Source organism: Nyctibius grandis, chromosome 1 (genome assembly GCF_013368605.1).
Source record: "Nyctibius grandis isolate bNycGra1 chromosome 1, bNycGra1.pri, whole genome shotgun sequence".
Taxonomy (NCBI): domain Eukaryota; kingdom Metazoa; phylum Chordata; class Aves; order Nyctibiiformes; family Nyctibiidae; genus Nyctibius; species Nyctibius grandis.
The window spans coordinates 125,046,773-125,059,900 of record NC_090658.1 but is presented as its reverse complement, the minus strand read 5'-3'; the positions used below and the strand labels follow the sequence as shown (position 1 = coordinate 125,059,900).

At 44.0% G+C, this 13,128-nt stretch overlaps 1 protein-coding gene across 1 annotated transcript in view; it reads right to left on the bottom strand.

The window, feature by feature from the left end:
* The window catches only part of KLHL29 (kelch like family member 29), a 146,233-nt gene that overhangs the window by 42,258 nt on the left and 90,847 nt on the right, over positions 1-13,128 (bottom strand). Inside the window, exon 5 of the mRNA XM_068404314.1 lies at positions 8,905-9,164. Coding sequence (XP_068260415.1) covers positions 8,905-9,164 — 260 coding nt within the window. The remainder of the gene's footprint in view (positions 1-8,904; positions 9,165-13,128) is intronic.

The window sequence follows — 13,128 nt, the reverse complement described above, 5'->3', positions numbered from 1 at the left end:
TCAGGTGGAATAGGGCTCTGAACAACCTGATCTAGTTGAAGGTATTCCTGCTCACTACAGGGGGGTTGGACTAGATGACCTTGAAAGGTCCCTTCCAACCCAAACTATTCTATGATTCTACGGTAAGTTACTCCCATCTCGGCAGACAGGCCAGAGCTTGAGCAAACTACATTACAAAACAGCTGGATGCTTTTTTTTTTGTTCCTGGCTGGTAGTTTGAGTGAGGACATTTACTTTGCTAAACTTTTTGTGACATTTCTTCTCCTACTAATTATATCAGTATTATGAATGCTTGCTTGCAAGTGGGCTTTGTTCTGGTATCTTCTAAGTCTCAGTTACAAAACACTCTTCAGTACTACATTAAAAACAATCTTTTTACTCTCAAATCTCTAATCCAGTAAAATCCTCACAGGTATTCTCCGAAAGGACTCTCAATGTCCTCCTGCATAGACTTGGGTTACAACAGTATACAGTTAGTTTTACAGGGAAATATGTTTACTGCTACAGACTCAAATTTCCTGCTCCTTAAATGCTACACTGGAAAGCTCTCAAGATTTTTAACATTTTTGAAGTAATGCCCAGAGAGGTTAAAATATTGTTTCCATTATGCCTTTAACTCATCTGTCTCTCTAGTTTACTGTTCTTCCTACAAAGGATCCTTTGTGCTCTCTGCCTAAAGAAACAGGCTTCAGCTAGAAATACAAATACAGAAGTCAGATTACCCACATTACGATAGAGTTTTGCTCCAGCAAACTGCTGTTTCAGCTCTTTATGTGTAATTCCAAGAGAATTTTTAAAAACATTATGAAGTAGGAATATATTTGATTCATCTGAGAGCTACGAAGGAGATTTATGTTGTCTTACGTAAAACTGGGTTCAGAGTTGCTTCGCATCTTGCACCAGCCCAATCTGAGAGCTGCAGCAAGGACATCCTTGTACAGAGGAAGCCATCAGGCACAGATCTGAAGCAGCATCAGTTCCCCACTGCATAAATCTCCTTTGAATGAGAAGAGAGCATTCTAATTACTAAAAAAACCCACCCAAACTCCCCAAACCAGCAGATGCTAGCTTTTGATGCCTACCCCGTGGCCAGGTAATGAACTGCCCAGCGGGCTGTGCTGATGTTGACGGCTGGGGCTGCAGTGTGGTGGCCAAGCAAGAAGGTGCACCGGAGTGGTGATGCAAGCAGTCCCTCCCCACAGACACCTTCAGCCCAGGCCAGGCTTCTCCAGCAGGTTACCCAACCTGATATTCAAAATATTGCCAGGTTTCCAAGTGCAAGCCCAGCAGGGAGCTGGCTGGTTTGGGGAAACCAAAGCTGTTAGTGCACTGCTTTGCCATTCTCAGAAATATGCCTTTTTCAGCTAGATTTTCACGGCGCTGCCCTGCTATTTGGCAATGAGGGTTACTTCCTTTGATACATCTAGCCCCAGGTTATCACAAAGACATGCTGTGTTTCCAGTAACTTACTGCACATTCCTACACCTAAGGTCACATCCAAGCCCAACCTAAGCTGTCTGGTGTGCTCGATATTTATTAATCACCCATATTGACTTCTGGGAATTGCAATGCTGCCTTCAGGTTAAACCAAAAGGCTTGGTAGCATGTCAGCTGACAGCCTCATAATATCATGAGATAAACATGTGGCAGAAAATCTGGTTCACAGGCACTGGGTTCAGCTGGTGGCTTGGTGGCAGGATGCCATGTGCATAAATCTCATGCCTACCAAGAAAGGAAGAGCAGCCCCTCTGTCTTCCTGAAATAAGGTTTCAACGTGACATCTTTATGGCAGCACAGCTGACTGAACACTGTAATGTCACCAGCGCTGCATAAAGCAGACTGCTGTCCTCTTCTATGAACTGTTTGCAAAGCAGCACACGGGTAGGTATTTCTAGCAGTAATACGATGAGAGGTTTTTTAAATACGCAGGAAGAGAAGTCATTGATCCATCATACCTGGAATTTACCTGATACTAAGGCTTATAAAAACTTCTTCACTCTTACCATGCAATCTCTAGCTTGCTGACTAAACTCTATCAAATAAACCTCCTAAGTACTCCCAAACAATACTACAGAGCTGAGTGGCATTTCTTTTGTTTATGGGCAGTCACCTATTCAAACACCCCAATGCACAGAGATGCACCACAAAAGCCCACTGTCAACAACCAAATGGCTGAAGCTTCTAAGATGCTTCACAGAACCAAGTAAACTCCTGATACATCCATCCCTACAACACACTGACACATGAATCCATGTGCAATAATTCTCCAAAATGCTTCTTGCCCCTGGTGTAAAATGATCTTGTTTCTGGAAGTCGGTCCTGAGCGCTGGGGCCACGTTCAGCACAAGGAGACGTAAGTGAGCATGCGTGAGGAGCTGCTTGTGGATGTGTGTCTTTGTAAGGCCGTTGCTTCAGCAACAGCAGAGAAATATTTTGTAAAAAAAAGGAAAATGTGGTGGAAAAGCCACAAATGAAGAGACCGAGAAGACTGGGAGGCAAGGGAGCTCCTCAAACCAATTTAAACTTCGGAGAAATAATTCAGTAGATTTTCAGTCAAGGGTATGTCTTTAAAAAAACATAACAGTTTAGTACAGGGGCAATTTAAGGAACTGCTAATATCACCTGCATCCTCTTTTTTTTTTAATTTAATGCAGTTTCTTCCTCCAATATATAGCTAAGGGCATGTCTCTGCATTGATTCTGTTCCTCCTGATGCCTTTTCTTCTCCCTCTCTAAGCCTGTACAGGCTCTGAGTGTGTCTGCAAAAGCCTCATTTAAATCTGAGCTCTTTGAGCAGCCTGTCCCTGGGAAATCACAGGGGTTACCGCTCATCCCTCACGTTTTTCACTTTCACAGAATTTGGAGGTTCTTGCACTTTCATTATGGCATCTTTTTGAATTTGTCTGGTCTTCCCACAAATGGATTTCAAAACATGAGGGTAGTCTGGGCTTTTCAAAGAAGCCTAATTGAACCGTAATAGAGTGTTAGTGCCTAATTCACTTAGGCTCCCTTGGAAGCTTCCTTTTCATACTTACTCCATCACTGCTTCCCTCAAGCTTAATGCCCTTAAGTATATTGACTGACCAATTAATTTCCTGTTATGATGAACTTAAGTAAGTTGTACATGCTGGTATTGGGTATCAGCATCTGAACGTATCATTGCCTCCCTGTTGTCACAGAGCAGGGCTGGGATTGTGTTTGTTCCCCGTCAGATTCTCCATTTTCTTGGAGCAAGTCGCTCTTCTGCATAACTTTGGAGACTCTTTAATATGTGCCTGAGAAATTACGCTACCATCTCAACAGCCTAACTGCAGATCAGGGATCTTCCATCTGCTCTCTCACGGTTACCAACCCCTTCTCCTCTGTAGGATCTTGCCTCCTGACTGCCATTCTCTGTCACAGACAAAATACAGCTCATGGGCATTTGTAGCACTTTTGACATAAATTCTCTTCTCCTTCTCTCCATCGCCTTTCCTCACCCTCACTGACAGATACAGGGCTTTCAGGTGGGCTTAGTGTTTGCTTAGACTAATTTGCTAAGTCTCAAATTCATCCCAGTGGTCCTTACTGTTGCTACACCCCTTGCATCCTTCCAGGCAACTCCTCTCCTTGGGGCTTCAAACACTTGTAGACGTTTATTCCTCTTTAGCTGTCATTAGGCCAAGTCATGCATATTCATAACTTTTAATCTTTTTTTTCTCACATCAGTTCCTTCAGTCTTTTAATCATTTGTATTGCTCTTCTCTAAATTACCTCCAATCTGTCTATGCATCTCTGGTTCTCAGGCACCATGAAGATGCTGTTTAGACAAATCTGCCTCTGAGGACAGAAGTTCATAGCAGGCTTGTTAATGCCTTTATGGTGGAGATATTTCATTTTGCTGCTGGACACTGTGATTTTAAACAGGGTTTAAAAAAAGGGCACATAATTATATCCTTGCAGAGTGCAACAAAAGGTGACTGCCATTTAGCCAAGCCTCTCGTCTGTCCTTCATCGCTGCAGTACCTGACTGTCTTCCAGCATTACTCTGGGCAACTTGTTGAAATGTTTGTCCTCTCCTCACTTCTTATCCCTCCTCAGGGTGAGAGGGAAGCTTCATGCAACTGGGTGTCTTGTTTTCCCAGGCTTTCTGTTATTAATAAACATGTTGGTTTGTTTTTTTATGTCACACAAAAGAGATACAACTTTGGACTTGGAGCAGACAGTGGGAAAGTTTCCAATGAGTCTTGCTATGTCTATGCTCTGGGCAGGCAGCAAATTGCTGCACATCCAGCAGCTTCACATCTTCCCCATCCCGCGGTGACGCTGGGCATGACTGCAGCTCTGTGCAGCTCCAGCAGTCATTGGTATCAGGGGAAAACACGGCTCGTTATCCACCGGATCCTCCGGACAGCCCATGTGGGAGGCATCACCTCTCTCCAGCTTATAGTGTAAGAAATGGGAGCAGAAAGGCAAAACAACCTGCCCAAGGCCACGAAGAGAGCTGGGGGATGAGCCCATGTGAAGACTGCTTGGGGCCTGGTAGAAATCTTTGCTTGTTTGGACGGCTCAGACCATCCTGGTTTCCACACAGTAAAGCCTCCATTATACAATGTATTTTTTTTTGCATGAATTTGCCAGAGATGTAATAAGCTTATCAAGAGGATAACTGTTAGGATAAACCCTACAATCTTGTCCATCAGTCAGGAAGAGAAATAAATAGAAAAAACAGTAAATTCAGCTTTTCCAGAAGTGTCAGTCAGCTGCAGGCTTTCCACTCAGTGACAAGCAATCAAGAGGACTCCTACAACCAGTGCTCTGCGTCCGCTGGTACAGGAAATTACCAGGAGATCTGTGTGCAGATCTCACATCACAGGTTGCTTCTTTCAGTTAGGCCGATTTTATGGGACTGCAACTACTAGCAGCACTAAAATAGCTCCACAAACATTACTACATAAGCTGGCGCGCTGCTCCAACACACTGGTTACAGTTATTTACCAAATCCTAGCTTAAAACATATGTCATTATCTGAACTGCCATTCTGTCTTACGTAGATGGATCAGTAACCTTTAAAGCACTGTTACCCCCTCTTTATAACAAGGCTCGGATGCTGTTTTGTGTAATGCCACGGAGCACTTTAATAAGCACTGTAAGACTTCGTATGAGCACAATTTGCAAAATTAAAAGTCAGTCAGAGCACAGCTTTTCAACTTGCCTTGCAAGCAAATCCTGGTTCCTTCTCTGCCACTGCCCTCCAGCCTGGTGGGGAAAGAATTAACAGAAGCAGAAAGCTTTTAGGAAGGCAGAAAAGAGCAGGAAGATAGAAAATTCAATGTCGTTCCAGGAGAGTAGGAGGCTCTCTTGAAAATCTCCTTCCCAGAGGCTCTCAGAAAGGACAGGAGGGGAGGCAGTGATGGATAAGTTGTCATACGAGCGTGGCACAAGGAGCTGCGGTGTGGGGAACACTAGTGGTGAGATTTACTGTCCCCAGGCTTAAGCTTGCACTCCAGTGTGACACAAAGCCACTAAAGTACAAGGAGTTTCGTAGGGCTGCAGCTGCCCTGGGGGCAGAGGGTGCTGATTTAGAGAGAAGGCTCCTTCTCCAGGCTCCTCTGTGGGGATGCCTCTGCTGAAAGAGCCCCTGCCAGGCTTTGCCAGGGAAGACGGACATGCGGGGGAGATGAAGAACTCAGACCTTGCCCTGTTTGTGCCAGGCATCCACCTTTGGGAGAATCATCAATTCAGTGCTTGGAAGAAGCTGCCAAAGAGGCATTTTCATCACCTGCCATTGGAGCTATTGAAAATAAAAACGTGAAGATAGAGCCTGGCCTGTCAGGCAAAGGGAGATGGAGTGAGGGGAGACAGGAAGAAAGTGTGGGCCCTGGAAATCCAGACCCTGAAAGATTTAACTGCCAGGACTGTCTTTGGGAGAGAAATAAAATCAGACTGGTCACCTGAGGAGCGCAGTAGAGCAGGAGTGATATCTTGGGGCTGTCACAATTCCTGGCTAAAACATTTCCAGCAACCCTCCCAACATATCCCACTGCCAGCTGGGTGCAGAAGCAACAATCCTGTTGCTGCACTGGTGTCCTCCACGTGCTGGTTCCTCACACCAAATAGTCTAAAGAGAGCGGAGTGAATCCATCTCACCAAACTGCGAATAAAGTCAAAACACCCATGCACAGCTCCTGCAAGAAGGTCCATCCCGCATTTGCTATTGCCATGGTCGCCCAGTTCTGCAAAGCTCTGAGCAGCCTGTGCATCTCACGGGAGCTTGGGCAGTTTTGGGCATGGTGGGCCTTGCCACACACCAAGCACAAATCTTCACTCATCATCTTTATCAGAAATAAGATTATTTAGGTCTATCTTCCTTCCTATCTACCGTCAGAGCTATTTGTTCCTGGGCTCTGAAAATGCAGAAGTCATTATTGTAAAGATGGTACTTTTCAAGGTAAGTATGAGTCCTACTTTTATAAAATAAGTGCCTATTTAACTAAGAGTTTTATAATAGATCAAGCAGTGCAAAGAGTATGAAAAAAGTGAGAGCTACGATCCAAAGAAACTAGTTTAGTGGTAGGACTGGGCACGAAAATAGTTATCTGCTTGGTATCTTTAACATTAATTTATTCAAGACCCTCATCTCTGGATAAATACAAATTAAAAATTAAAAGCCCTTGTAAAGTAATGCATGAAACCAAAGCACCACAGAGAAATTTAGAGATGCAAACAAAACTGTCATTCTAAACTACAAAGGCACTGCAGAAACAAGGCAGAGGGGAAGGCAACTTGGAAATAAAAAAAAACAAACAGAAAACCAACCCAACCGCAACAGGAAAGGAAAAGAGAGGAGATGGTGGTGGTGGCAGCAGCGAGAGTGGAGCAAGAAAAACCACCACTTAAAAAAATAAATTCATAACATCACTGCAGTAGGGCACAGAAGGAAATATTTAAACCAGCAATTTTGGAAATGTAACCCAGACCGCCTGGTGAGTGACACCTTCTGTCTGCACCCGGCAAACAGGCTCCTGCCGCAGGGCTCCCGTACTCTGGCCCCTGGGAACAATCCCCGAGGCTGCATTAGGTTCAGAGCTCAGAGCTGCACAGAGCTGACTGCTGTCATCAAACTTGAAGCAAGCAGGCAAATACTCCGTAAAACAGCGTGTTTTTCAAGGCTAACGAGAGTCAAAAAGGGGCCCATTTTGATAAATCAATGATATTGTGCAAATATTTTAGGCAATAATAATATTGGGCAATACTAAATTACTATTAATACCAATATTATTATTAATAATGTTATTAATTATAATAATTGGGCAATACTAAATACTGTGAGGGTGGTGAGACACTGGAACCAGTTGCCCAGAGAAGCTGTGGATGCCCCCTCCTTGGCAGTGCTTAAGGCCAGGTTGGAGGGGGCTTTGAGCAACCTGGTCTAGTGGAAGGTGTCCCTGCCCGTGGCAGGGGGGTTGGAACTAGACGATCTTTAAGGTCCCTTCCAACCCAAACCCTTCTGTGATTCTATGATAAATGGCATCACCAGCACATGGAGGAGGTGGTCGGAGAGAGCAGCGCGTCCCCAGCACAGGATCGCCCTCCTGAGCTACATCACCTGCTCGCACAGGGCAAGACAAGTTTGGAGAAAGGCCCTGGGGGCTGCAGGCTGCTGTGGGGGGCCCAGGGGCTGAGCTCGTGGCAGCAGCGCAGGCTGCAGGGTTTGGCCTGGCATGGAGTACCCCACATCCTTAATGCTCTTATCCTCATCCAGCAGCCCAGTGAGGTTGGGAATTGCTATTTTTCCCACTTTCCAGGTGAGGGACAAGGTGCAGCTGCTCCAGATCACATCCAGTGATGTATTTAATATCCCATTGCACATTTAGGTGCTTGAATTCCCATTTAAATCAAGAAGGTACAGCCTTTCATGATGTGGGATGGCACCAACAACCTGTGGCCAAATGTATCCCTGTGTTCCAGTCTGTTCCGTAAGCAACTGGACTGTCCTCCTTACGCTAGCCAAAACTGTGACCGGGGATCAACAGAAGTTGGCCTTGCCAGGATGGGCCAGCAACTTTGGCCTCCAAAGGAGAAGAAAGGGGGAAAACAACCTTCCCCTTCTGGGCGCTGTCGGGTGAACTGACCTCTGAAAAGAGAGATTTGGGGTTCAGACCACCACAATTCACCACCCACAAAAGCCAAGAGATTTGGGGTTCAGACCACCACAATTCAGCACCCACAAAAGCCAACTTGCAAGGCTGCACTGAAGGCAAGTGGCAGGTTTTTAAATACCACCGGGGAAATCTTCTGGTCCCAAGGACAACCATCAGCCTCCAAACAGTCATTGCTTCTAGCATTTATCTGGAGACAGTGCTGAGCAAAGTAATGCACTCGGTTTCTTGGGTCAAGAGCAGAGTGCATAGCTCAGATGGTTGAGGAGAGGCTAACTCTAATAAATATATAATACCCAAGGGGTTATCTAAGCAGCCAATAAAGATACAGAATCTTTTTTTTTAATGTACTGAAGTTACACTCATTCAGTATATGGCATCAAAAGAAACAGAGATTTTCTGACAGATTTTTATTTCCCACTGTTACTAAAATGCACCCCCTTCTTAAAGCAGCATCTCACACAACTCTAATCCGTCCTGATTTATTTCCAAACAAGCCTGCAGCCAACAACTCGAGGCCCTTGCTTTGTACTACGCGTGTCACAAATGAGATTTTGATTCTAAATGACCAGATAATGGAGATCAGATTTTGAAATGACACACATTTTGTGCATAGCCTTCATTCCCTTTCTCTTTTTTCTATCTGAACAGCCCATCCCATCTCCTACGCATCCTCATGTTTAAAATTGCACTGGGATGGTTTCTATTTTAAAAGAAGCATTCACGGGAACAGAGCAGAGTGAGGCTGCTGAGATTATTTTTACCTGAGCTCTGATTGCAGCGTCCTTCTTAATCCACTTTATCACTGTTTCATACACCAGCTCCTCCGCTTTGGTGTTCAGGCTGTCATTGGACATGTAGGAAATGAAGTCGTCTTTTGAGATATTAAGGATCTCTTCTTGGTTTGCCACTTCTGGGAAAATCTGCAGGGCATATGCTTTGGCCATGTTGTATAGTTCAGTGCACTGCATGGCTTCAGCCATGGCTAATATTCCTAAGCAGTTGCTAGCAGTCAGCTGTTTTTCTAAAAGGAGTGAAAAAAAGAGAAAAAAAAAAAGCAAGTGAGAATTATTAAAAGCAAGATTCACATTTTTACTGAGATCATGAAAAAAAAAAATCAGTGCCACAGACAAACCTCCAACTCTAATTAATTTCAGGGAGTTAATTAGAAGCAGCACCCTGGGTTACTTTAGGATTGGGGTTTAAAGAACAAAAATTAAAGTCTGTCTAACAGCTGAGCTGGGGATGGGGAGAGAAATGCACTTTCTGAGTTTGCCTTTCGTGTAGGCTTTCACAAGGCACTGGGGAAACCTACTGACATAATAGTATCTGGGGCTTCCCAAGGGACGGGAACCCAGCCAAGAGACTGCTGCTATTCCTACCGCCTACAACGTTGCTTTAAAAACCAGCAAAGATGTAAACGCCAGTGCAGACACTTAAGAATAAATGCAAACAGCACTAAGGACATTTCTGAGGATGCTGCAGTCACTTTATGATAATTTTTGCCCTGTTCAGCTACTAAGCTACTTCAAATAATAAAAAAAAAAAATCCTCCCCCTGCCTTTTTTTTTTTTCAAAGGAACTTTGTTGCCGCTGAATGTGATGACATCCCTTATGCAAAACACAGATTATACTAATGCCTTCTGTTAAATGTTGTGTAGTGGGTTTCAAAGAAAATCATGCACAGAGGAGACAGCATTATCTCCTACCCGGCAAACAGAAGTAACGGCGCAGTGTGTAGCGTTGCGTTAAAAGTGTGCTACAGCATACATTTGACTGTACTTTTTTTCCTTTTCAGCTGTTCTAAAGAAAAACCCACCAATTTCAGACATTTATAAGAGGAACTCTTAGATTCTTCTCAGCTTTTGTCAACCAAGCCACTACTAATAGGCAGAATATATTCTTTTAAGATACAGGACCAAGAAAAAAAAATAAAACGAGAGAGACAGACTGCAACCGATCACAAAAGCATCAGTACCAGTGGCAGGCTTCTCAGAGCAGAATTGTATCACATTTGGGCAGTGTCATATCCTAGCGCACCATTTCAGAGCACTGGACAGGAACGTGCGATAGCCCCACATCTCTTCAAACAAAACTCCCATCAGATTGCTTCTGCTGGAAACGCTCGGGGATTTTTCCCTACACACAGCTTCTGCCTTCTTCAGATTTTAAACCTGCACACTATCTCACATGGCTTTTATTAAAATGGAATTATAACCTATTTTTTTTTTAACCTGGTATGAGATTAGGAGTTTTGTGTTTTATTTTTTTTTCCCCCTAACTATTTTTATTTTATTTTACAGATCCAGCAATCTTGAAACTAGGTTATCTCATTTTGCATCAGTTGATTGTACTAACTCCAAGGAGCCCATTTCCTCAAGCAGATTGGAGCAGCAGCACCGTTTGCTGTCAGTAGATTTTGTCACTCAAAGACTGCCCAGAGACAGGCTGCAAGCTGATAGCTATGAAGCACAAAGCTCCCTAAATGTCTTCTTTTCCAAAAAAAAAACCAAACCCCAAACCCCCCTTCCAGGTTCCTTGGTTCTGTCTGTTGGCACGGTTTCATGTATACATACGGCTGGGTGTAAAATAATCATCTAACAGAGCCCAAAACTCTCATCATCGCTTGGCAAACTCTCAAGTCAAAGACTAATCTGACACTGGTCCACCTTATCCTCACATGGTTTATAATAAAGGTAATAATCAAGTTTGACTCATTAAGCAGCCATTTACTACCACATGATGGAAAAGACTTGTAAGAATGAGTCTTTGCCTTCAAGGGACTGGGTCTGCCTCTGTCAGGAGAGATTCTCGTACCATTCCCAGCTGAGCCTGTGGCATGGGGCAGAAAAAGCACTGGTCACGACTGGTTCCTTCTGATCTGGACAGATTTTTCTACCTCTAACAATGCTGGGTGACTGATGCAGCCTGGTACGCTGGTGTCCAAGCAGTTTCACCTTGTCCCTTTGAGCTTCACTCCTTCCTCTTCCCCAAGAAACTGCTCGGTGGCAGACCTGAATGATGTTATCCCTGTCTGATCGTAAGGCCATTTAGAGAGGGGCCCCAGGGAGGTGCAGACTAGGGTACGTTCAGAAGGCTGGTGACACACTTCTTTGCACTTCATCTCTTTTGATGTGATGAGCACCACAGCAAGGTGGGCACAGCAACGGCTTTTTAAGATGAGGGCTGGCATGTGAACTAGAGGGATTCATTGCAGGTGAGCAAGAGAGAGGCTGGGCCAACAGATAAGAGGTAACAATAAGATAAGAGATAACAAATAAGAGGTATGGAAAATCTCTATCCTGTGAACAATAAAAACACACCTTCCATTTTTCATCTCTGACTCAAAATCTGGGGGTAAGATTGATCTCTCTTGACTCCAGCTGTCTATTGTGCAACTGAGTAATCACATTAGTATCCCTGTACACTCATAAACAAACAATTCCAAGAAGCAATCTGGTAATATTTTGTATTAATAGGGTAATATTTTGGATAATGACTTCAGGATGAGCAGAACTGTGCCTTACCAACGCCTGTTACTCTTCACTGTATAAAGGGAGCCTACATGACTACTTAGATATAGGCTTCTGCTATATAATATAGCCCATCCCAAGTGTCTGCAATCCGGGGGCACTTCTGGATGCCGACAGGACAAAGACAGCTATGGACCAGTTCTGCTCCATCTGCTCCTGAGCCGTTTTCCTTTGGACTCTGACACGTTTACAGTAATTGCTGTTTTTGCCACAGTGACACTGGACTTGTAACAACACAATTTTTGTGGAGTTTCACCTCGAACATGACTGCCGACTACTAAGCTATTCCCAACGCTCAAGGACAGTTCATAACAGACTTATGAGTCTGTGGATATCAGATGTAATCTAGTAGGTTCTCACTGGTTTGAGACAGTGCTGGATAGCATATTTGTTTCTATGTATGGCGCAATATCGCACATCAGCAGCCGGTATTCTCCACTTGTGTTAGATGTGATTTTGGAGTGGGATCCTGTGCGGAGTCATCATGAGATAATGAGCCAGGCAGACTACTAAGCCTGCACTTTGGGGAGTGGGATGACTTGAGATAAAGTCAGAGATAGATGGCATGTAGGAAGGATTACTCAGCAAGATTGCAGTAACAGTATGATGGAAGTTCAGTGATAGATTTAAGCTCCCTCTGTGCACATTAAGGACTGTATTTTCACTTAGAGATGCTTTCTAGATCATGACTTGGACATCACTAAAATTAGCATAAAACGTGCATTTCCTCATCACATGCTGTATACATTCTGATGGGGATCTTATTCCTCAGGTATTCCCACTAGTGTCAAAAGCATGTGAAGATGGGTGATAGGCGGAAGACTTTCTGGATGCATTCACTGTCCAAAAGATTTAATTTCCCCTGTAAGAGTGTTCCTCGTTTCTCCTGTCTCCATATATGGTTGATGCTTCAGTTTCTCCAGTGCTGGGCAGCGTGGTTCTCCAGATAGCTCAAAATTCTCCACCTTGGATGAACAAATTACCCATAATACTTTCTCTCGAATTCATAAGGGTCATAAAGGCCTCTTCTTCTCTCAGGTGCTTATGCGTGTTCATGCAGGTCTCATCGCTGGTCCATTGCGCAGTTTTTCTCATAGCTCCCTCTCACGCTCTTTGCAAACTTTGTGCCCTTTGCCCAGGAGACTAAGAAAATTCAGCGCTCCTGCTCTTTCCTATTCTGGTCCATGAATCTAACAGGTTCCACCAACTTCTTTAGACTTAAGGAAGAATACTTTTATTTTATCAGTAGCAGGCTGAAGTACAAACTCAGAATTTGTTCACTCCTATGAGGGGGGTCCCTGCATCATGAACTCAAACTGTGATACTGATGAATCTCCTGAAATCCGATGAGCCACGACTGTGATGACAGCATAAAACAAATACAAAAAAAAAAAAAGAAAAAAACCCCTCAAGTCTTCAGCCATATGGATGGAGGAAATACCTATGATGTCCTGA